Source organism: Hemicordylus capensis, chromosome 5, assembly GCF_027244095.1.
Source record: "Hemicordylus capensis ecotype Gifberg chromosome 5, rHemCap1.1.pri, whole genome shotgun sequence".
Lineage (NCBI taxonomy): Eukaryota > Metazoa > Chordata > Lepidosauria > Squamata > Cordylidae > Hemicordylus > Hemicordylus capensis.
The window spans coordinates 130070736-130095774 of NC_069661.1; the positions used below are offsets into that span (position 1 = coordinate 130070736).

General features: G+C 42.3%; 1 protein-coding gene across 5 annotated transcripts in view; it reads right to left on the bottom strand.

The window, feature by feature from the left end:
• Positions 1 to 7020, bottom strand: part of LOC128327193 (uncharacterized) — a 69731-nt gene extending 62711 nt beyond the window's left edge. For 2 of the 5 annotated variants that reach the window (XR_008308525.1, XR_008308524.1), the window contains exon 1: positions 6934 to 7020. Coding sequence is in view for 3 of the 5 variants with exons in the window: in XM_053255614.1 (XP_053111589.1) it covers positions 2177 to 3429; positions 3643 to 3844 (1455 nt within the window). In the remaining 2 variants the exon portion in view is untranslated. Of the gene's footprint in view, positions 1 to 1642; positions 3430 to 3642; positions 4986 to 5751 lie in introns of those variants that run through there. The other 3 variants (XM_053255614.1, XM_053255616.1, XM_053255615.1) reach the window with 3 other exon arrangements.
• Positions 7021 to 25039: the final 18019 nt, after the last annotated feature.

The window sequence follows — 25039 nt, forward strand, 5'->3', positions numbered from 1 at the left end:
GGCACGTTTCCAGACAGGAAGTCCTGACTTTCACAGAATGCTGAAGAAACAAACAAGCTAAAGAGGTGATCCTCACAAGCGAGCAAAACCAGGCTGGGCTCCCTTAGCCCAGTTTTGCTTGCTCGTGAGAACCACTGGGCTCACAGGCAAGCCTGGTGGCTCCATGCGGGCAAGCCCACCTAAATACCCGCCCCCTTAAATGAGGTTAATGGAGCGAGCACTCTGTTAACCTCATTTTAATGATCGTGTGTCTGCTTTGGCTGCTTGCAGCCACGGCGGACACCAGTGTTCCACCTAAGGCGTTCGCACATGCCTGCGCTCACAAGTTTTTTGATGTGCACTCAGTTAATTTTAGATCCTGCTCAGGTTAAATCAGGAAGGCCCCATTCTGAATGCATGTGTGCACACACTGCCTTGATAGTCCTGCCCAGAACAAAACTCATTCCAGACACAGATGAAAACAATTAGAAAGAACATTGGCGGGCACACTCGGGGAGGGGGGATCCAAGGAATGCACCGCACACTTGTGCAGTGCATTAGTGGGGCTATAGGGATGGGTCACAGCGCAGCGGCGCTTCCCTTTGCCCGACCCCCAGAGCTGCTGGGCAAGCCGTGGCCAGGCACGCAAGTGCCGGAGCCAAACTGCCACTCGTCTGGACTTGGCAATCCACCCGCCTGAGGAGAGGTGTGTGATCGTCTGCGGGGAGAGTGGGTCAAGCCCTCTCTCCCTGCAGAACCCCTTTCAGCTATGCACAATGATCGTGTGTAGAGCCTTATATTGTTTCAGTTCACCAGATTTCTATCAATGTTATATTTCATGAAACTCGCTTTCAAAAAACATGGAAAAAAACTTGCACTAGATATCTTCATTCTTCTATCTCATTCAATATCCTAGAATTTGTATTTTTAGGGGTTCTTAGCAGCAACATTATAACATGCTCAAAACAAAGCAGCACTTCTGATCATCAACTAGCAAGAAGTGAAAGGAGAATTTATGGTCATTTTGTAATACAGGAAGAATGCTTGCAAACTGCAAGCCCTTTTACTTGTAAGAAATAAGGATCTTAAGCTGAATCAGGTATCTCAGTTTTAGGTTCTACCCAAATAAAAACTTTGTCCATTCTGCAACTCGTAATAATTTCTGGAAGGACAGAGGAAACAAAGACCTTGTCTGAAATCCCCCTTCCTGACTTCTCTTTAGATTTTCCTTCCTATCAGACAACCAGGGAAAGCTTTTTAATTGGTTGCCATGTGAAGGGATAACTCACACATAGAAAAATAATGGTGGAAAGCAACTGGATTGTTCCCTTTCAGAGTCAGGGGAAAATCTTGAGTGAGTAGACTTTGGAGTCCTCCTACTACGGAGCAATAGCACTACCTTCCAGGGTGGATTTGATCTAAATCAAACTGATTTAATTCACGATTTAAATCACTAGTCAGTAAGGCTTGATTTAAATCATAGTTTTCTACATAAAGACTAATTCTTGCTGGTATAACTTTAATATGCAAGTAGATGAAGATTTTTAGAACAACAACTTTTCATATTAGTTTTTTTATCCCCAGTTTAATAGGTTAATCATTCATATTTGGACAACTTTCCTGTTGTACTTAGGAAGGAGAAAAATAATCATTACCTTAATAATAACAATTTAAATAGATTTATTCAACTGAAACAATAACATTACAGCATATGTTATTTGCTTAAACAAACATCCATGTTTGTTAACTAATTTGGCTAAACAAAATATATATATTTTAAGAAACTTAGACTGTCAGCCCAGCCTACACATGAAAAACTTAAATACTGTCCTCTGTAGCTCACTCGTCATCTTCATCTTCTGCTTTGTTCATAATCTGGAAAAGAAAAACAAGCTTTCCTGCTTTATCAGGTCCCAAACGATTTCTCAATTTAGAATGAATGAGTCCAAAGGAAGAGAATATTCTTTCAACGCCTGCAGAAAAAGCTACTGCTGTTAAAAGTGAAATCATTACTTGAACAGTCTCTAAATCCAAGTGCTTAAGTGACTTCCACCAGTTCACTGGTGTGACTTTCTTTAAAATATCTTCAGCAAACATATATTTCTTGAATGGTTCCCCCTTAGCTTTGAAGTTTATTATAGTTGGCATTACAGATGGATGATTGCTGGATACCCATGTCATAGCTAACTCCTCTTCCTCAGCACTTAAGTTTTGACCCTGGTACTGGATATTGACAATATTTGCCAAAAAAATGAGCTGGAGACAGTACTTGTCCCATTCGTTTTTTTAATGCTTGTAATTTAATTCTGTCCATGTGTAGTTCTGTTTTTAAGCGTTCACTCAGTTCCTTCCAAATTTCAACAGCATCAGCAATAAAACAGCTATTTTTCTGTATTTTGTTTAAAGATTCAGAGATGGGTTTCAGGATGCTCAGCATATGTTCAACATTTCTCTTAAGCCCAATGTTGAGGATTTTGGCTGTGACAGTGCCATCTATTTTATCTCGATTTTGTTCACAAACTGTCATCAGAATAGGCCAGTTCTTGATATACTGCTCAAAACAGTCCACCACAGAGTTCCATCTAACATCTTGTGGGAGCGTTAGCTTGGTTCCACCCATCCTTTTCAGAGCTGCTGCAGCAAAGTGATTGTTACGGAAGTATTTAGCAATTTCAACAACATTAGTCTTTATTTCTGGAACACTTAAGTCTTTGGCTAAGAGGTGCAGCAAATGAGCACTGCAACCATATGTTATTAGCTTTGTATTCCCTTCCTGCTCTTCTAAATTTCTTTTCATCTTGGATACATTTGCAGCATTGTCTGTGACCAAACTGCGTACTAGACATTTGAATTTTTGTTCGCATGTTATTATAGCTTTTACTGCCACTTCTTGTAAGTATTCTGCTGTGTGTGCATTTCCTGACGTATCAATTGTTTGTGCAAGGAAGACTTTCCCTTCTTCTGTTGTTATACAAGCACATACAATAGGATCATTGTGGACATTACTCCACCCATCAATACTTAGGTTAACAATTCTACCCTCCAGAGCTGTTGCACATTGCTCCATTTCTCTGTCATACACTTTATCCAGCAGTTTCCCTGCAACATCTGCTCTGCTGGGTGGACTGTATCCTGGTCTCAGTGACTGAACCATATTAATTAAATGTGGGTTCTCAGTCAGACGGAAAGAAGAGTTCGTTGCATAAACAAACTGGGCAATTTTTTCATCAATTAACTCTTTTTCTAATCTGCTAGTTTTTATCACAAACTTATCTATGGTGGTTCCAGGAGGGAAGGATTTTTTCTTTCTTTTAGGTGATAGTGATATGTGGCTGTGGGTGTCTGATGATGATGCTAATGAAGCAGTATCCTGGATGGATAACTCTGAAACTGTAGAACAGGAGGATGGTGATCTTGAAGGTGGATAGTTTCCAGAATCCATGAATTCCCCTAAACAAAAAAGTCAATGCTGTTATTTTATTGTTTATACAATTTCTGCTTATTGTACACAGCACTGCCCCAAAAGGAATATTTGCTTTTCTTCATAACTGTACCAAATGACAGTAACATGCAGTAATAATAAGAAATATAATTTTGCTCAAACATGACAGTTCAAGGCAGTCTTTAGAAATATTATATGATTCAATAAAAATGTTTACCAACCTGAAGATCCTGCCTGTTCAAATGTGTTTCTTTGGTCATCTTCATCACAGCACTTCTCATGATGTTGCCTCATTCGGGCCACCAGGCCTTGCATTTCTTTGTTGCAGTGTTTGCATTTTGCACGCATGCCTGCCTTACCGATAGGTAAAGGAACTTCATTAAAATATTGCCAAACTGGGTCTCTTTTACGGCCTGCTGCCATTATAGGTTTTTTCCTCCAAGGAAAGAATGTGATAAACCTCAGGTCATACACACAAAAAGATCCAAAGACTTATCTGTCTGTGGCTATGCAGTATTGCGCTCAGAAAGTTTCGCTTTCATTTTGTACTGCTTGTCTGCTTGCCCCTCCCTCCTCACACTTAGTTTCACTTTCTTCTTGTGCAGATCTATTCCACTCCAAACAATCAGAAAAATATTGTTTCTATTCTATTTCACTGAACTTCTTGAAACTTAGCACTGAAGGGGTTGATTCTGTATTCATAGGTTTGTAGAACAATAGGATTAAGGTCTTTTTCTCAACTCTGTTCATGTCATAACATTTTTGCTGTGAAGAAGAGGCATGTGATCTCTGCTGAGTCAAATTCAGTTTTGAGAACTGCAAAAGTAAACCAAGCATCTGTGATAATATCTTGTAGGCAGAGAAACTGCCCAATAATCTTACAAAAACCTCTGGAAGAGCATGACATTGTGAATGGATTAATGGAATTTATTTACCAAAAAAATTAAACATATACAGCCTTATTCTACATAATTAAAAAACTAATCTTTATTTCATGATGGAATAACCTTTGGATGGTAATATATTTTCCTCAAAAAGCATTTTATTTAAAAAAAATCCAATTTAAATAAAAAAATCTGATTTAAATCAAAAAAATCCAATTTTTTTTATTTTTTTAAAAAAATCATTGATTTTTATCCACCCTGCTACCTTCTATTTTTTTGTGACAACAATTGTTCCTGTTCTTAAAACAAGCTCTCCTTTAAATGGAGGCTATCATTGTCATGTCACAAGTTAAAAAGCCAATTCTTTCAAACTAACAAAAATCCCAGGTGAGGTGAAGCAGTGCTCTAGATGGGGAAATGCACTCACTAGCCCCACCATGACTGCTTCCATTCAACACTTTTTGATAAGTCTGGTGAACCTGAAAAATCTCATAATATTATTTCGCCTTTCTATATTTCTATTATTTTACTTTGTAATCAATTTTGGATTATGATTACGAATACTAGTTGGTCAGCTCTTCAGCAAATCATTGACTGATAGTACAGGAGGCCAGTGAATGTCTCTGAATGGGGCAATAATGACCCTGAAATATTCTGATGGGAGAAGCCATCAGAGTCTAGTAAGTGACACCATTGTAATCTATGGGTTCTTAAAGTCAGCCAAAGCTCACATATCTCATTACAGATGAGATGTCGAAACCCCTCTTCACACTGTATGGTGAGAAAAAGAGCAACCTTGACATACAATAACAGGGCCAGTTCACAAGTGCATGTTAATCACTTGTTGAAAGCAGCATCATATGATGACTTGCATGTTTCAACAATGCACTTCTAGCTCATCAGATGCAAATAGAGAATGTGGCCCTTGTGACCTAAGACAGTATTGGTGAACAGCCGTTTAATGTGAAGCTGCCCCAGGTGCCCAGTTATAGGTGGATACATGCATAGCTAGGGGAGAGGGGGCCCATGTTCACCCCTCTCTGGCAGCCCCTTGGAGAGAGGGAGATAATGAAGAAAATAGGGAGGGGTGGAGCTGGGGGCCCCTCAGGAGCTCGGGTTCTCTGAGCCCATCCGCTCAATTATAGCTTTCACCCCTGGGTACATGCACAGCCCAGAGTCCCCAAGTGAAACTTCAGTCTCAGAGTTCTGGAATCTAGTCAAACATCCTAATCACAGCATCTCACACTACATTGTACAAGCAATACAAATGCTCTAATAAGTATTCTTCATATTGTAAATTGAATGATTTGACATGAGTGTACAAACTATTGCTTAGGAGTCCACTCTAAGGGTGGTACTACTCATCATAGCAGACACAAATGCCATCCCAAATGGCACTGCCTGTTCCATTCCGCCCTACCCTCCATTACAAGTAACAGCATTTACCTGTGTTATGATGTCATGATGCTGACTATTTGCTCATTCCCACTTTACATAATTGGCTGCTGCTGGCAAGGGCAGAAAAACCTACACTGACCTGAGATAAATGATAGCACACTGAGAATTCAATACACAGAAGCCATTTTTGGCAACAGTCCTATGTAATTTATAACATGTAATTCTTCTCTAAGATGTTGCAGTGCCTTGGCTTCATGTCACCTGAGCCTCTGTGCATCCGAATTTATTTATTTATTTACATTTATATTCTGCTTTTCCTCCAAGGAGCCCAGAGGAGCCCATGGTTATGTTTTGACACTTAAAAATTCCCCAAAGGCAAACATTCTGGAGACAAGAACTGCTCCCCAAACTGAGATGTTCAATGCTCATCATGGTACATTGCCTTTAAGCACACAGGCAATGAGCCAGAGGTCATGCTGGGTTTAGAAGGACAGTTCCACTGTCTCATGTGGGAAACCAAATGAATGAAATTGAATGTTGTGAATGCTTGTAGCTAAGATAGAATGTTGCCTATCATCACCTATTCACATGAACACTCAAATCTGGTGGGGAAGGAAATGTCATCTGTCAAAGAACACAAACCCCAATATTAATTAACTGAATTAACCCTGTGTTTTTCCTACCATGAACTAATGTGGCTGAACAGGAGCTCTACAGCAATTTCCATACTAAAGAAAATAAAGCATTAAAGAAATGCTTTCAAAAAAATTAACCAGTAATTTGTTTCCCCTTTTGATGCAAAAAGCATAAATTAGATATCAGTGACGGGCCTTTCATCACATTCCTGGATTCCTTCCGTTGAGTTGCTGCTTGGTTTCCCCACACACTTATTAATATGGTAAAGCTTTGTTTACATGGGACAAGTACAAACTTATGTGGGGAAGCAATTAGGATGGGCGAGACTTTGGTAAGAGAGCATATTTCCATATATATTTCCTAGCCAGAATAGTATTGAATTTGCTTCCCACATACATGTTCCATTCTTAATACTGAACTTCAGTTATTCTGCAAGAGATAAAGCAATGCTGAAGCAATTCTATCTAACCTAGTATAAGATGGAGGCTTATTTCTTATAGTACAGTCAGCACACAAGATAGCAGGATACTGTCGGATTACTGAACAAACATTTATTAATAACAATCCTTGGAAAAGCACGTAGGATAACTGAACTTATCTGAAGCAGGTCCTTGAAGAAATCATCAGCCTGAACCTAGCAAGAGAGCAATTTGCTCTTTAGCAACAATCCTTAACTCCACCCTCCAGTAACAACTACTAAGCAGGCTGAGGCCCTGTCTTAAAGCAACATTGTCTTTAACACTGCCCACAATACACAACATTTATAACATTTGGTAGAGCAGATCCCAGGTCATCCATGCTATTTGCTAGCTTCTCTGTGCAGCATTCTGTAAACATAAATACTGGTTCCTGGCTGCTATTGGAAATGCTCCCTCTTGCAAAGCTGAGCTATTTAAAAGTAGAATTGCTAGCCAACCAGAAATATAAACAGCCTACCTAATTTTCTTTTTCTTTCTTTGGTCTTTTATAAGTGTGTGTGTGTATGTAAAATGGCTTGCAGTTTGCAAGCATATTAACAACTTTTGTTGCTATGACTCTAGTCTTTTTCTAACTCTAGGTGGTTTCATGGCCCATGCTGTCCAATGGGAGAGTATTCCCACATTTTCTAGGACATTAATTTGTTTTTCCATTGTGAGGTGGGGTTGTCATTTGGGCAAGGTCTGGAACCTACCTGTGAAAAATGGCATGTTTCTATCTTACCTGGTTTGGTCTGGAAGTTTCATGTCAGTCAGTCGGTCCAAAGCAGATAGATGATAGATACTTACACAAACACCGCATTTGTATTACATAGTATTACCCTACTAATATCATCTCTCATGCAGTCTGTAACAGCCTAATAATGTAAATAAATAAAAAGCATGGATGGTTTTTAATTAATGAGACCCACTTTTCAACAAATTTGTACAATGTCAATTTAGTAATTAAAGCAATTGTTCATATTTGATTCAACAAATCTGAAATGGCAGCAAGATCAGAATTCTTCTGTGATGTTCAGTAAACATTCTTGTTGCTGTCAACAGGCAAGTAATGAAGTCCAAATCAACTTTAAGTACCATGTCCAGCTTGAGAGGGTCTTAGAGGAAACTGGTTATCTTAATTCTTATCAGTCTGGTTTCAGGCCTTGGCATGTACAGAGACAGCACTGGTCGCTCTGGTAGATGACCTTCTTCAGGACCTTGACGAGGGTAGTGTCCCTCCCTTGGTCCTTTTAGATCTCTCAGCGGCTTTTGAGACTATCGATCATGCTATCCTCCTTGACCGCCTGCGTGGGTTGGCTATCGGAGGCACTGTCTTACAGTGGTTCCGTTCTTACCTTAGCAGGCATGTCCAGTCGGTATGCATTGAAGACAGATGCTCTGACCCATGGCCACTCCTTTATGGAGTTCCCCAGGGTTCAGTTCTTGCCCCTGCCCTCTTTAACATCTATATGGAGCCGCTGAGTCAGGTCATTTCCCAGTTTGGGGTGAGATTTCATCAATACGCTGATGATACTCAGCTGTATATTGCCATCCCAGACCATTCTGGAGATCCTGTTTCTGTGCTTACTTGATGCCTGGAAGCTGTTAAGGTCTGGATGAATCAAAATAAGCTCAGACTGAATCCTGCCAAGACTGAACTACTCTTACTCAGCCCTCGTACCGGCCAACAGCTGGATGTGAACCTTGTTTTAGATGGGGTGGTGCTGTCCCCAAAGGAGCTTGTACACTATTTGGGGGTCTTTTTGGACTCGCACCTCCAGCTTGAACAGCAGGTGGAGGCTGAAGCCAGAAGTGCCTTTGCCCAGCTCCATCTGATTCGTCAATTATGCCCTTACCTTGATCGGCAAGCATTAATGACAGTGACCCATGCCCTTGTTATCTCCTGCCTAGATTATTGTAATGCCCTCTATCTAGGGTTACATTTGAGGACGATCGGAAAGCTACAACGGGTCCAGAATGCAGCAGCTCGTTTACTTATGGGTGCCAGAAAATATGACAGGGTAACACCTCTCCTGCAGTCATTGCACTGGTTGCCTATTCGCTACCGAGGTCAATTTAAAGTCCTGGTTTTGACCTTCAAAGCCTTGAGTGGTTTGGCACCTGTTTACCTACAGACCTGCCCCCCATCCAGTTACATCCCGTCCAGTCAGATCTGCTCAGATGGCCCTTTTGTCAGTCCCTGATTTCCGAGAGGTTTGGGGTGCTAGGACCCGTGAAAGAGCCTTCTTGGTTGCCGCCCCACTTCTCTGGAACTCCCTTCCCCTGCAGATTTGTTTAGCTCCTTCCTTGTCGATTTTTAAATCTTTATTGAAGACTTTTCTTTTTCGCCAGGCTTTTACCCTGCAGTTTACCTATTCCCCCCCCCCCGTTAGTTACTTTAGTTTTATTTAGAATGTAATTTTAATGCTGTCTTGTTTTGCATGTTTTTGTACACCGCCCAGAGTCTTCGGAGTGGGCGGTATATATCAAATGTTTCAAATAAATAGATAAATAAATAAATAAATAAATAACTGTCCTTCACACAAACAGATCAAATTTGGGATCTGTTCCAATAGGACATCCTTCAAAAAATAAATAATCAAAGAACAAGCCCAAAGCATATGCAAAAGGTTAGCACTTTGTGCCATACACAAAGGTGAACTGCACTGGGTGTGAGGTATGCTTCTGCACCCAGGCCTCACTCTGGTTTCCAAGGCTGAGGCCATGGCCAGGAGTGCTTTCTATCCATTTTGGTTGATACGACATCTGCGTCCATTCCTTCGACAATTATCTCAGAACTGTGGTGCACTCTCTGGTAACCTCTTACCATAATTAGCTTTAAAGCCCTAAACAGCTTAGGACCAAGTTACCCAGGAGATTGCCTTCTTCTGCATGATCCCCACTGCACACTGAGGTCATAGAGAGAGGTTTGTCTCTGCATGCTGGCAGCTCACTTGGCAACGACTCTGGAGCAGGCCTTCTCTATGGTCACTCCTGGGCTCCAGAATGTGCCCCCTATAGCCATTCATGATTCATGACTTTTAAAAAAGGGCCACTGCGCATGCTTAAATGACCTCTGCGTGGCCCTGGGCGATGCCAGGCCTCGCAGAGGCCATTTGAGCATGCGCAGCTGTAGGCATAATAGCTGCCGTACCGAATAACAGAGGCTCGAATGGGCAAAAAAAGTTTATTTTACGAGTCTCGGCAGTGATAAACGAGGCCGGTGGGGGAGGAAGAACCTTCGCTGAACCTTTAGGAAGCCCCCTGAAGGGGCTAGGAGGTACAACTTTTTTTTTAAAAAAACAAACATTAAAAATCGCGACACCCCCCCGGACCGGACTGGACCGGGGGGGTGGGGTCGATGGAGGCTGGACGGAATGGGCCCAGTCAGTTTCAAGTGCAGTTTGCACTTGAACCAAACCGGGCTAGCCGGTTCCATGCACACCCCTACCAGGAGCACCATTTCCTGGAGAAGGCAGATCTGGCCACTGTCACATATGCCTTGGTCAAAACCTGGTCAGACTAAAGCAATGCATTCTGCATGGGACTGAACTAAAAGGTTGAGAAACTTCAGTTCATGCAAAACACTGCAGACAGGATTGTGGCTGGCATCATGTTTTGCAGTATATGACTCTGATTTTGTTCAGTTTCCATCAGTGTTTTTGAGCACAATTCAAAGTGCTGTTTCTCACCTACTAGGGACTAGGATATTTAAAGGGGCTGCCTTTCCCCACATGATCCTGCCCACTCACTAAGGTCATCAGTGGAGGTTCTGTGTCCTGCCACTGACAGAAGTGTGGTGGATAGGAATGTGGCACAGGGTATTCTGTTGCCACACCCAGGCTGTGTGCCTTACCCCAGGAGACCCTCTTGCACTCTCTTTATTAGTGTTTTGGCAAATGGTTAACTGCTCTGCTCACTCAGCCTTTGAGTGAGTTTAATTGCCATCCCGCATGTGATATTCTGCTGTTTCTCTTTTGTTCCTGCTCTTGATTTGCTTTGAATTTTAATTGAGCTTTTACATTGATTTGTTTTGATGTTTTAACATGTTGGTTATTATAAGCCACTTTGCTGGTATTTTTCAGGAACAAAAGACAGGGTGTACAGATATAGACATAGATATAGATATAGATATAGATATAGATATAGATATAGATATAGAATTTATTTATTAAAGGCATATTCATGTGACTGTACAGTGACAGCAAGAGAGCCCTCATAAAGAGACAATGGACATTAAAAGGCACCTTTCAAAGTGGTCCTTCTCTTTATATTAATCAGGGAGAGGGCAACTGGCCATATTCAGCCACAGCACAGCTTCCCTCCAGTGGCTGTTGCTGGTGTCCATCTGATGTTTCTTTTTTGATTGTGAGCTCTTCGGGAACCATCTTATTGGCATTATTCTTTTTCAATGTAAACTGCTTTGAGAACCTTTTTGTTGAAAAGTGGTATAGAAGTAGATCATCCTGGAGAGAATCTATCTATGTGGTCGCTAAGAGTCGACACCGACTTGACAGCACTTAATCAATCTAGTAGTAGTAGTAGTAGTAGTAGTAGTAGTAGTAGTAGTATAACACAGCCTTGGGCCAGTGCTGAGGTGAGTCCACTCCTACACTTGCTCAGATTGTGGGATTAATAATTGGTTCCCAGCAATGTACAATCCATCAGCACACACACACACACACACACAGACCACACAACAAACATTTAAAATACCCTTACCCTGTGTGCAGTGCCAATACACAGAGCACCCAAGTCCACTGCTGCCCAGTGCATGAATTGGCGAAGTCGCTGCCTGTCTAGGTAGACAATACTGAGCTAGATGGATCAATGGTCTGACTCAATATAAGGCAGCTTCCTATGCTCCTATGTACACACAGTACTGGCTTGCAGTCACTGCACATGCTGGAAATTGCGCGCACAGGGAGGAAAGAGCATTGCAACGTTACTCTGCCCATGTGCAGTATCAACATGAGGACGGGCTCATTTTCTGATGCGAGTAGAAACCCTTCACACAAGGTAGATCATGTCTAAACCAGCCTTAATCTCTGCTCATTCTGGAAAGAAATAGAAGAGTTTTTCTCCCTCATTGCTGAATTCCTCAGTGTTCACGATGTGAATTTCATAAACTGTCCAAAAAGAGAGGCTTAAATGCAGATCAGGAGGTGCAAAGTGAACAAAGCCTGTTCCTCGTGAATATTCTGATCTTTATTCAGATTACCAAACATTAAGAGCTGCAAAATGATTCTTTTATTCAGAAAGAAAAATGAGAAAGCATCAGGCACAGACAGCTTAACAAGAAAAACACACTTGTCGTCATTACCTGCCCTTTTGCTTTCTCTGATTTCACGAACATTCAATTACTGATCTTTTTTTCTTTCTTTTACAATTCTGTTTGTAAAAGATGGGAGAAAAAACTCTCACCACTGATCATGGTTGAGTCACCTCACCTCTTAAAGGAAGTGTGAGCTTTTAAGCTACCTAAATTCCAAGAGGCGGCATTAAGCATATTAATGGTTTTAACTCCTGAAAGCAACATAAGCTGCAGTAACCCCTTCTGGTGGAATATCTGCTTAAACTGCATTCAGGATGAAAGAGAACAAGGGCCTAAGTCACCTTTATGACTTGGGTTGAAGAGAGTGGAGTTTAGAGTGGTGCTAGCAAGCGTTCAAAAGGACAAAGGTTAAAACGATAGTCGGGATTTCAATCATAATGCAATTGTTAGAACTGCACTTGGAGACTTCACCTATCCATACAACAGCCACCCAAGTAGGCTCTCAGTTTCCACTTAAAACCTAAAATAAGAACCACCACAGGAATTTAGGCACATTATTTTACACTACTGCCATGACAGGAATAGGAATGCAACAGCTTCTCTACCACATTTCCTTCTAAAACTGTAATCATTGATGTGACCACCATTTTTCCTCTCTCGCTTTCATTGTACATAAAACAGTTGCTAAGCCTGTATTTTCATACACACTCTAATCCAGCTAGGGGCGATACAAATGCAGATAAGGGGACTCTGTGGTGTAGATCAATAAAAACAACACCATAATCACACTGGAATCATAATGATCAGCTATTGGGAACTGAGAGTAGGGTCATGCGTTGAATTCCATTGCACCCAGCCCACCCTGCCACACAGTTGATCAGTATGAGTCTTCTTGTTTATTTTACTGGGCTACAGGCATCCAGCTACATGTATGCACTGTTCGATCAGAACCATGAACTGTAATAGATCTACACCCATGAACTGTATTTATCTACACCACAGAGTTCTGGCAGCTGGGTCACTGGATTCAGCCCACCCTTTTCTGAATGCAGCCCCCTATTTGCATTTTTATCACCCCTAGCTGGATTAGAGTGGGTATGAAAATACAGGCTTAGCAACTATGCTGGTCTGTGACCGTAATAAAGATTGATTGATTTGGCTTAGTAACTGTTTGGCTTAGTAACTGTTTTATGTAGTTTGTGATGTCATCCACCCCAATCCAAGATGGTAGACATGTGAACTTTTGAAGCACAAGTGCACTAACTTGAGGGCTACCTAAGTGATTTGAACCAAATTGGGTACAGTGGCAGTGAGTGACACACAGGGACACCTCAATGGTGTAGTTTGTAATGATGTCATCCACCCCGATCCAAGATAGTGGACGCATGAACATTTAAGGTGCAAGAGCTCTCACTTGTGGAACTCAATTTGAATCAAATTTAATCCAGATGTATAGAAGGTGAAAGGAAAATAGGCTGATTAGTTCTTACTAGAACAACTTGTTTAAAAGTGGCATGCTTATACAGCATCCAAGCTTTGTGTTGCTGTACGTCACATGAGACTGTCTTTAAAAACAGTCCATAAACTTCAAAATGTGACTGCCAAGGTTTTAACTGAGGCTATCAGATTGGATCATACAACTCTGATTTTACATCATCATCATGTATTTCTAATAATGGTTTGACAGCTGATGTTAATCATAGAGCCCTTACTGCTCTAGGATCAATTATTTTAAGAATTGACTTCTTTCATATACAAACCTGCCTGTCTGTTCATACAAACATCAGAGGCCTTGCTTTGTTTTGCATCATTAGAGGTGTGGGTAGGAGACAAAAGACAGAGGCTGACATACTGCCCAACAATATGTCAGCCTAGTGACATTGTATTTATGTAAATTGCATCACTCAAGAATATGCCAATTATTTCCAGTGAGCTTACTCTTGTGTAACACAATGTGCACAGATTTTTCATTTGCGCAAATGCAGCTTTACTAGGCTGATGTACTGTTGTACAGTATGTTAGCCAGAGTGCCTGACCTGTGGAATCCACTCCCTGCTGAGATCCTTCAGGCTCCTTCTCTTCTTGGTTTTCAATGAGTAGATGAGACCTACTTTTTCCAGAAGCTCTAAATTTTGACTAGCTGCTGCATTTTTAATTGTTTATTATTTATTGCTACAATTTGTATTATTAAGATGTTTATTATGATGTTTGTAATTGTTTTTAATTTTTTATGTTTAAAACAATAATAACATTTTTTTTAAAGGACCAGAAGCTGCAGTTCACAGATTGATTTAAAATAATCAGCCAAAACCCTTTTTGCAGGATTCTAATAAGCATCAGGGCTAGTAGTCTGGAGGCAAGAATGTGCCCAAGCAGGTAGAGGATGGATACCCAAGGTTAGCTCATTCTTTCCTTGAGCGAGAAGTTGCTGAGACTGAAGATCCAGGCCAAAGTCAGCAAATGTATAGGAGCAGCAGGAATCCTATTGGATGCTTATGTCACCTGATCATAAGGTCATGTCAATGTCTTGAACTGAGTCTCCCAGCTAGTCACCATTACCTTACCTTCTGGTCCATCAGCAAGCTGTAGAGTTTAAAACTTCATGGACCAAGGGCATGGGTGGCTCTTCGGGGAGGGGGGCAAGCACCCTCTTAGACAAGTAGTTGCCCCTCCACCACCACCCATTTCCGTTTCAGAGGTCTAACACGTGGGACAGTTTGCCCACTGAGAAATGAACTTTGCCTCTTCTATGCCCCTCCCCTCAGTTTTTTGTCTAGTGCTACCATTAACCAAGGGCAGCTTCTCAGGTGCAATGCACTTTCAGCCGAGCCCTTGGATCTGTTAAAACTCTTGGCTGCCATTATGCACAGCCTGACGGAATAGTGAAGATCAGTGCAGGGCTGCAGTGAAGCTACAGGATAAGCCCAACGCTTTTAAAACCCAGGGACTGTGGAAGCAGTGTTACTACATTTATCCCCATTCATGACAATGGAGATAAATGTGGTTAACACTGCTTCCACAGCCACCAGATTTTAAAAGCTCCAGAGCTTCTCTTGCAGCTTCAGTAAAGCCCCATGTGGAGCCTTGCAGCTCTGTTAGACCATGCATCATGGCCGTCCTTGTCTCCAGGCCAGCCTGGCAGTCTGAGCAACTCATCAGAGTAGTGAAGCAGACTGGGCTCCCCCATTCAGCCTTTCTTATCCTTGCACAGCCTTGTCTTGCCTTGTGCAGCCTTAACCCACTACTGTTTGACTAACTCCCTTGGTACTCAATCCCAGAGCTCACCAGTTGACTGCCACGCAGTATGCAACCCAGGCTTTTGGTTTTGGACCTCTGCTTTCTGCCTGCCTACACCTGATTTGCAGCTCCCTGCCACAGCTGGTCTTGGCACTAGCCAAAATGTAACAGGCTAGCCGAAATACATCCGCTGGCCATTTGCTTGTTTGTCTGGAAACTTTTTGTTGAAAAGCGGTATATAAACATTTGTCGTATTTGTCATATTTGTATCATGAGACCCTTGACACTATTGTATTTTATTTTATTTTATATACCGCCTGACTCCAGAGGCTCTTATGATGTGTTGTACTGGCACTGCTATGGCTATGGCAAACAAGAAACAAGTCAAAGCCATACTGCCTGAAGCTCACAGTGGGTGATCAGCAAATCTCAGGATTGAGCTGTAGACACATGGATATTACAGAAGTATTTAAACTCTGGTGAGTTAAAAGAAAAACAGTCATTATAGGCATGTACTTGCCATAAAGAGCTTTGTGGTTTTAGAATCTCTCATCTTGCTCAATCATCAGCACAGATTCAGTTCACATTGGGATAATTTTGCCATTATTCTCAGTGACTGCAACATTGCGCCCTGCCATTTTCAGCCAAAGCTACATATTGCTCTGTTGCTATCTGCCATGAGAATTACATGGTCCATGTTCCTCATGGTCCTCAGAGATCATCTTTCCAACTCATAATCAAGTAGCAAATGTTACCTCAAAAATTAACATGTACTATAATCCAGCATCATCTGGTTTTGCTGCTGAGTCATATTTTAACTCCTTAAATAGGGCACACAAAGCTTCAGGGACACCAGATGCTATGTCTTCAATGCTAGCTCAGCAAAACTCATAAACAAGGATTTAATGGCAAGTATAGGACAGTCTCAAAGAGAATATTCAAGCATCAGAATTAAACATGTCAACTTCTTACAGCATGCAAACCTTTCATATTCTTCCAGCTATTACTTTTTTCAGCTCAGCATTATATATAATATAAATGGGAATCTATAACCATCTGCCCTTATGTAGCACACAAGTCACAGAGCTGAAGAAGACTTCAGGGTCACAAGGAACTATCTCACTTAGGCAGCATCCACCCAGTATTAACCCACCTGATCAATACCACTGGAACACAGGAACATAGGAAGCAGATCATTGGTCCATCTAGCTCAATATTGTCTACACAGACTGACAGCAACATCTCCAAGGTTACAGGCTGAGTCTCTCTCAACCCTATATTGGAGAAACCAGGGAGGGAACTTGCAGTCTTCTGCAATCAAGCATGCAGGTGATCATCCCAGAGAGGCCCCATACGCTAAGGGGAATATTTTACAGTACTCACATGTAGAGGCGATTCTCATGATCGCCCAAAAGCGGGCTAAGGGAGCCTAGCCCACTTTGGGGGGGTCATGTGCTGCAACGGAAGCTGCATGGCTCCCAGCAGCTAGCCCTCAAAAATACCCCACCCCTAAGACGAGGTTAACGGAGCGAGCACTCCGTTAACTGCATCTTTTTGCTCATATGTTGCCGTGGCGTGCAGTGACACACAAGTAGATCCCTGACCAGGAGGCTGAAAGCAGCCTCCTGGGCTCAGGGGTCTCTCCAGGAGGCCCCGCGCACTTGTGTGGGGCATCCTGGAACTTCCGAGGACCACGTGGCCCCTGATCTCCGCAGCCCTCCGCAGCCCTGACAGAGCCAGCAGTTGTGTGGGCAGCCAATCCGGCCACCCAGGGCCTTCTGATTGTCTGCTTTCCGATTGTCTGCAGGGAGAGCGGGCTAAGCCCGCTCTCCCCACAAACTCCCTTCCGGCGAGTCTCACTAATTGTGAGACTTGCCTCAATGTCTCCTATTCAAATGCAAACCAGGGTGGACCCTACTTAGCAAAGGGGACAATTCATGCTTGCTACCACAAGACCAGCTCTCCTCCCTGGTTGTCAAGCTTTTCAGAACTAGAAAACACCCTTAACACCAATAAGGGACACACTTAATTTCTGATTTAACTTTATGTGCCTGACTTTCTTCTTTACTTATTTCATTCTCTCTCTTTAATTAAAAAGAAAAACTGTAGTGACTCTAGTGATGCTACTCTCTTTAGAATGATTAAGGATCACAACCCACAAGTTGAAAACTCTGTGTTTGCCAGGGCATATTTTATAGTATGTCATGACCTGAAAGAAATTGTTTAATTAATTAATTAAAGCATTTGTATCCTGCCCTTCATTGGCTGATATAGACTAAAGTTGCATGAACTGAATAATGTTCTATGCATGCATTAAAGGAGGAGGACTTTTTGCTAATCCCTCCTTTCTAAAGTAGCTCTCTGTGTCTCCCAGAAACATATCCTAGGAGGGTTACAGAAGGAAGTGGGTATCAGCAAAAATTGTCCCTACCTTATTTATTTATTTATTTGTTTGTTTGTTTGTTTGTTTGTTTAACTTTTATACTGCCCCACACACGTGTCTCTGGGCGGTTCACAATGATAAAACAGTTAAAACACACATAAAAACAATTAAAAACTAACAATTTTAAAATCAATCACAGAATTAAAGACCTATACATTATTAAGAAGCTGAAAAAGCCTGAGTAAAAAGATGGGTTTTTAAATATTTTTTAAAAATTGTCCGAGATGGGGAGGATCGTATCTCAATAGGGAGCGCATTTCATTGTCCCGGGGCAGCAAACGAAAAGGCTCATCTCCATGTGGCCACCAGATGAACTGGCGGCAACTGGAAATGGACCTCCAGAGACAACTGCAATGGATGGTGGGGCTCATAGTGAAGAAGACGTTCTCTCAAATTGCACATGTGAAACCATTATTCAGTTAATCATCATCATCACCACCACCATCATCTGGATGTTAGCCAACATTTCTTCTCCTTGGGTAACCGATAAATAATAATAGTTAAAAGTTTTTTTTCAAACAGAACAATAAAACACACTAAAACAGCAGAAACCTATAAAAGCATTGGAGCAACATAACACAACAAAACCAGATATTTTAAAAGGGCTGGGAATTCCTTTTTAAAAGGTCTTCACCTGCTGTCAGAAACATACAAGAGTGGGTGCCAAGCAAGCTCCCCTGGAGAGAGTTTTCCAGAAACAGAGAGCTACAGCCAGAGGGCCTCCCTCTAGTTACAACTTACCTATCCTCAGAAGGGAGGGGACCCAGAAAACAACTTCTGAAGAACAGACAGCACCATGTGGGTAAAAACAGTCTTTCAGGTACCAAGGTCCCAAGCTGTATAGGGCCTTAAAAACAAGCAACACCACGTTAAATTGTGTTCAGAAATGGACCAGCAGCCAGAGGTGCTCTTACCCCCCGGACCTTGGGTCAGTGGTCCGTGGCCTCCAATGTCCAGAGTGGCCTCCTGTCGCAATCTCGTGCCAGCCCTGCCGCTGCCCCGCCATGCCGATCTTTGCCTTGTAGCCACCATGTGCATGGACGGGGGGTGGGGGGTGATGTCACAGGCTTGCAACGCTCAATTCCCACTGCACAGGTGCACTGGAGCATCTTGCAGTTCTCAAGGGCTGCTGGGCTGGACAGAGAGGCCCGCCACCACACCACTACAGGGGAGGCCCGCTCGGCTCACCCCCCAGGCCGTGCACATGGTGGCTAAAAATGGCAAAGATTGGCAGTTCAGCAAGGCTGGGGAAGCCCTCTAGGACATTTGGAGGCACCCCCCAAAATGCAGGTTTCTTCTCTTTCTCTTTTTACTTTAAAATTTTAAGGGGGTCTTTGCGGCGGGAGGTGGGCTCTGAAGCCCTTCAGGTCCAGGCACCAAAATTACCGAGGTGCGCCACTGCCAGCAGCCATTGCAGTTCAACTGTTATAATGTGTTCTTTTTGGCCAGTCTGTGTTAGTAGCTGAGCATTTGTGTTTTGAACAAACTAACATTTCTGATCAGTCTTCAAAGGCAGCTCCAGGTATAACACACATTTGCAATATAAACTGGAGGGTTCAACAGAGCAGGAATGAGAGCAAGATGGGGAATGCAAAAGAGGTGGAGGAGGTCTTCTTATATGGGGAATAATCCTTCCTAACACAAATGAAAAGAGTGTGGCCCTATATGAGCCACACTGAGCTCTCGGAAAGATGTGACAGATGAATAAACATAAACAATGGAATTTGGTTATTCTTATTAAAGCTACCATTTGTCTATCAAAATGAACTATCCAAAAGACAGCTGAATGGCTCTCTCTCTTCCACTTGTTAGGATGGAGGAATATATAGCCACTGTCAACCTGGTTGACTGAATTTGGCTTGTGTATACCATGGAAAAAGCCTGGATGTAAGTAAGAAAAGCAATGCACAAATTTTCCAAAACAACTATTGTTAATTCTCACAAGCATGACAAATAACACAGGTGCAACTGACACAGGTGCAAGGTGCACATCTTTACTTTTGCATTACCACTCAAAACTAAAGAGCCTCATATGCCCATTGCTGTAACCTAAGTGAAGAGGGGTACTTAATATGGGGTTACTTTCATTTACCCAAGGGATGACTCCAAGAGACAGAGAAGGTGGGAACAGCTTGTTTTGCCCATACACACCTGTCAGGACTGTCCACTGCCAAATGATAAGCAATAAGAGTAACGGCTCTTGGCCTTCAGACATGACTATTATATTACTGTCTGCCTGATGTCACACTATGCCAAGCTGGCTAAACTCTCCAGATTTCCCTGATGCAAAACAGAGAAGCCCTTATGTGAGAAATGGCACAAGTTCAATAATCCTCAGATCATTCTGTCTCTGCTGCTCTCTCATTCTCCAATCCCTGGCAACTGGTGATAAGACACACTTTTGCACTTTGGGTTTTAACTTACATGACAGAGAACTCTTTTTTCCAACAAAAAAACAAAAACAAAAAAAGTTAATGGCGGGGTGGTGATAGGATGTTCCGATGGGCATGCAGAAGAAAGGCCATTGTCCTTTATCAAGATGAATGACTTATTGACTCAGTTTTTATCTGTGCTTGAATTTTTCCTCCATCCCTTCATCACTCCTCTACCAAACATTTGGAATTTTCTTCTGTCTGCACCATGCTGACCTTGTGCTCACTTTTGCAAGCAAGAGCATGAGGGCAGAAAGATGCCAACCAGATGTTCTGCAACTGCTAGGACAGATCTAAAAAAAAATTGTGACTCAGCAAGGTAAATATAGTCCTCCTCTCTGCCATGCATAATGGCTAACAAACTGCTGGATAAAGCTCATGTTTTTGCTGCTTGACGAGGATTACTGCAGAGAAAGGGTTGTCGGGCACATAACAGGCAACCATACAAACATGTCTGACAGACTGCATTCACCTCCGTGTTACTCAGTAGGCTCACAAGTTGTACAGACCTGTGTTAGATGAAAACTAAGCCGATGGGGTAGCCATGGCATAAGGAGCACATCATCATCATCATCATCATCATCATCATCATCATCATCATCCTGTAGCCAAAGATAGGTGGGACCATAGAATTGAAAAAGTTGTAGAAAATGAAGATGCAAAAATATTATGGGGCTTCCGACTACAAACAGACAAACATCTGCCACACAATACACCAGATATAACTGTAGTTGAGAAGAAAGAAAGACAAGTTAAAATAATCGACATAGCAATACCAGGGGATAGCAGAATAAAATAAAAAGAAATAGAAAAAATAACCAAATACGAAGATCTACAAATTGAAATTGAAAGGCTGTGGCAGAAGAAGACCAAAATAATCCCAGTGGTAATTCCAAAACAACTTGAAGAGCACCTCAACACCATAGGGGCCACAGAAATCACCATCAGCCAATTACAAAAGGCAACTTTACAACAGCCTATATTCTGCAACGATATCTATAATAATAACAGCAACAACATTGACAATAAAATTCAGCCATCCCAGGTCCTTGGGAAGGACTTGATGTCTGGATAAAACAAACCAGTCAATAACACCTGTCTGACTGTGTAAACAACAACAACAACAACAATAATAAAATTGATGTCTCAAGCTGCAAAAAGATTTGCTGTAGTTGAAACAGAGCATTTTCTTTATCTGTAAACCTTGTTTCAGTCAGCATCTGGGCTGCAAACTAGGGGACCAAGAGATTCATGTGCACACTGCTTCCCATAACATCTGCCCCAGGAGCAGTTCCTGGCAGCTGTCTCATTCAAACAAGCCATGACACAGGTGAATGGAGAGCATCTGCTGTTGGAGAAGAGTACACAAAGCCCCAGTAGGCATAAGGATCTTCTGCATGCAATCCCATGGACTGCCACTTCTTATTTAGATTATTATGAAATAGGAAGATTAAGATATAGAATTACAGGCTCATGTCCAAGAACCTTCCCGAATATATGGTCTTTCAGAACCAGTCAGCAAGATACATTATCCCATGTCATCAGGAACAGAACTGGGTTTTTTAAATTGTGACTCTCTTTTATTTAGTAGAGGGAGAGCAGCTATCCTTATTCATCCTAGCATAGTGTCATCTCAGTGGCTATTTCTGGTAGTGTATTGTTGTATTCTGTCTCGTAATCTTTTATGTAGTGTTATTGAGAAGTATGTAGGGGGAGGGGATCCTGTAGAGAGTGTGGGGTGGAGTCAGAAAGAAATCTACATATGATTTCTTCATGTCAATGAGAGAAACAGCTATTTAAAAAATAGTGATTAGATGTTGAACCAGCTAAGTGTGTGAGCCTGCAAAGCTTGTGAATGTTCCTGCAACCTCATTTCATTGCATCCCTGGGCCTACAATCGTGCACTGCTTTCTACTGTCACTGCTACTGATTGTTTCTCCAGCTTCTTGACCTGCACAATCCCTGAAGGTACCTTTTCCTTATCACTCCTGCACATTGTCGTTCACTGCAAGGGTGTAACTATAATAGGGCAAGGGGAGACAGTTGTCTGGGGGCCCACTGCCTTGGGGGGGCCCCCTTAGAGGCAAGTCACATGACTGACTCCCCCAGCCGTGTACCCGCCTGGGCTTCCTTCAGTTGTATTCATCCTCCGAAATGGATGTGAGTGTTAAAACTTGGAGCTACCAGAACAGCATGTCTTTCTCTAGTACCATTCAATGACTTGAATCATCCACAATTTACAAAACCTTTAAAAAATAATTTAGGATAATGTTCTATTGTAGCATCTATCTATCTATCTATCTATCTATCTATCTATCTATCTATCTATCTATCTATTTTTTTTTTATTACCACTATTCAGCCTCATTTAAGATTTCTTTACTTCATGAGCTGAGCTTCAGTGAGCAGGGGCCCATTTTAAAATCTTGTCTCTGGGCCCACTCTAACCTTGCTACACCCCTGGTTCACTGGATGCCCACTGCAGCATGGCTCAGTTCCCATCACCACCTTTTGTCTTGCCGAGCCCAGGAGAACATGCTCTTCCCTGGAAACAATGGAGTTCCTATTTCTGCAATTACCTCCTCACCATAAAGAGCCCTAATTTTACTCCAGCAAAGCAGAAGGCTATATTGCTTCACTGCTCGGGCTCTGAAGGCCAGAGAATCTATGATCATTTGCCATTTCCTACCAACTTGGAAGGGGATGCCAATTCTTATGAAGCTGCTCTTCACGCCTTAGGTGATCATTTCAACCCTACGTTGAATGTGATGGCTGAATGTTGCAAGTTCTATTCTAGATCCCAATCATCTGGTGAATCTATTGATCAGTATATCATAGCATAGCGTGTCTTAAGTGTAACATGTGAGTTTGCCAGCTTTACTGATAAAATGATCAGGGATCAGATTGTTATGAAAACAAACTGCTCCAAATTGCGTGAAAAACTGCTATTGGAATGGAAATTTACCTTGGATAAAATTATAAAGTTGGCTAGGAGAATGGAAAATGCTCTTCACTGTGCCAGATTGTTCTCTTTGGTACTCCCAAACCCACCTCCTGAAATCCAGGCTGTTCAGTCTAAATCCTTCCAATCCCAATCTTCTCATATGACACTGCCCCAGAAAGTGACAGCAACAAACAATGAAGCTACTAATATTGCCAATGTGGAGACTCTGCCCACAAAGCCAATTTTGCTCAGTGTCCTGCACAGAAAGTCACTTGCAACTGGTACAAAAAGGGGGGGACACTTTGCTAAGGTTTGCAAGTCTGCTGTCCACTCCATTACTGAAACACCATATGACAAAGATGAGGCAAATTAACTGCTTCCTGACAGAGTTTTAAGTGTGACAGTATCAGAACCTGCTTCTCCACGTTGTCAAGTTAAGCTTAATGGTCATGAAGTGCAGATGCTGGCTGATTCTGGTTCTCCAAACACTATCATTTCCCATCTAATTTACAAGGAACTCCTTACTACATCAGATCTGCACACTTGCAGCCTTCAGACATCCACCCATGGCAATATGGAGGACCCCCTATTGCCATAAATGGATACTTCACTGCTGTCCTGAACTACAAAGGCCATACTGCAGAAGGAAAAGCATATGTGTCACAAAAAGGAGTCTCACTATTAGGCTGAAAACATTAGAAATTTATACAGATAGTGTTAGACTCAAATAGCACAGAACCCATATTACAGATGATAGAGCATACATCTGCTGATATGTCAGTTTTGCACACACTCGGTGACATACTTGAAATACACAATGAGGCGCTTCACACGGATTTGGCGGGGAGAGCAGGATTAGCCCACTCTCCCTGCACACGAGCAGTTGCTCATTGCTGAGCGGCCAGATCGGCTGCCCAGACAAGCGGCTGCTCCGGTTGGGCACTCCAGTGCCTGGCCACGGCTCTGTTGGGAAGCTCCAGAGGTTGGGGGAAGGGGAGCACAGCCATATGGTACCCCAGCCCCCCAAACCCCAAGAAAGCACCGTCCCAAGTGTGTCAGCTGCAGCTGCAGGTAGCCACAGCTGACATACAACCAAAAAGATGAGGTTAATGGAGCACTCACTCCATTAACCTTGTTTAGGGGTAGTGGTTTTTAGGTGGGAGAGCTGCCGTGGAACCACTGGGCTTGCCTGCAAGCACAGTGGTTCCAACAATTACTGAAAATCGGGCTGGGCTCCCCTATTCTGAGATCGTTGGAATAGCTTCATTATCTCAGAGTGGCGTACATACCCAAACAGACTTGGTGTAAGCTATTCGGGAAGCACCATAGCCACACAACAAGGAGACACACAACAAGGATGAACTTCGCTCATTTTTAGGACTTTGTGAGTATTACTCTAAATTTGTTAGACAATTTGCCTCCAAAGTTGCTCCACTGCATCTTCTTTTAAAAAAATGAATGTAGCATTTAACTGGGATGCATCCTGCAAAGCCAGTTTTCAGACTATCAGACTGGCCAGTGCTGACAGCAAGAGGCACACTATTGTAACCACTGATGCTTCTGAAGATGGGTTGGGTGCTGTCTTGACCCAGCATAAAGGGGGCAGGGAAGTTACAGTAGCTTTTGCTCCCAGAGTGCTTACTGCTTCAGAGAAGATGTATTATGTCATTGAAAAAGAGGCTCTTAGCATGTTTCTGGGTAGTGAGGCACTTCGGGACTTACTTATGGGGCAGACAATTCATTCTACGGTCAAACAAGTCATATTACTGTCTGTTTTGTTTTTTTACTCAGGGATCAAGTCGAGCAACCCCAAATGGATTACCAGACTTATGGATTTTGATTTTCAGGTGGAATATCTTCCAGGTCTTCAGAATACAACTGCAGATTGTTTATCTTGACTTCTACTTCCAGG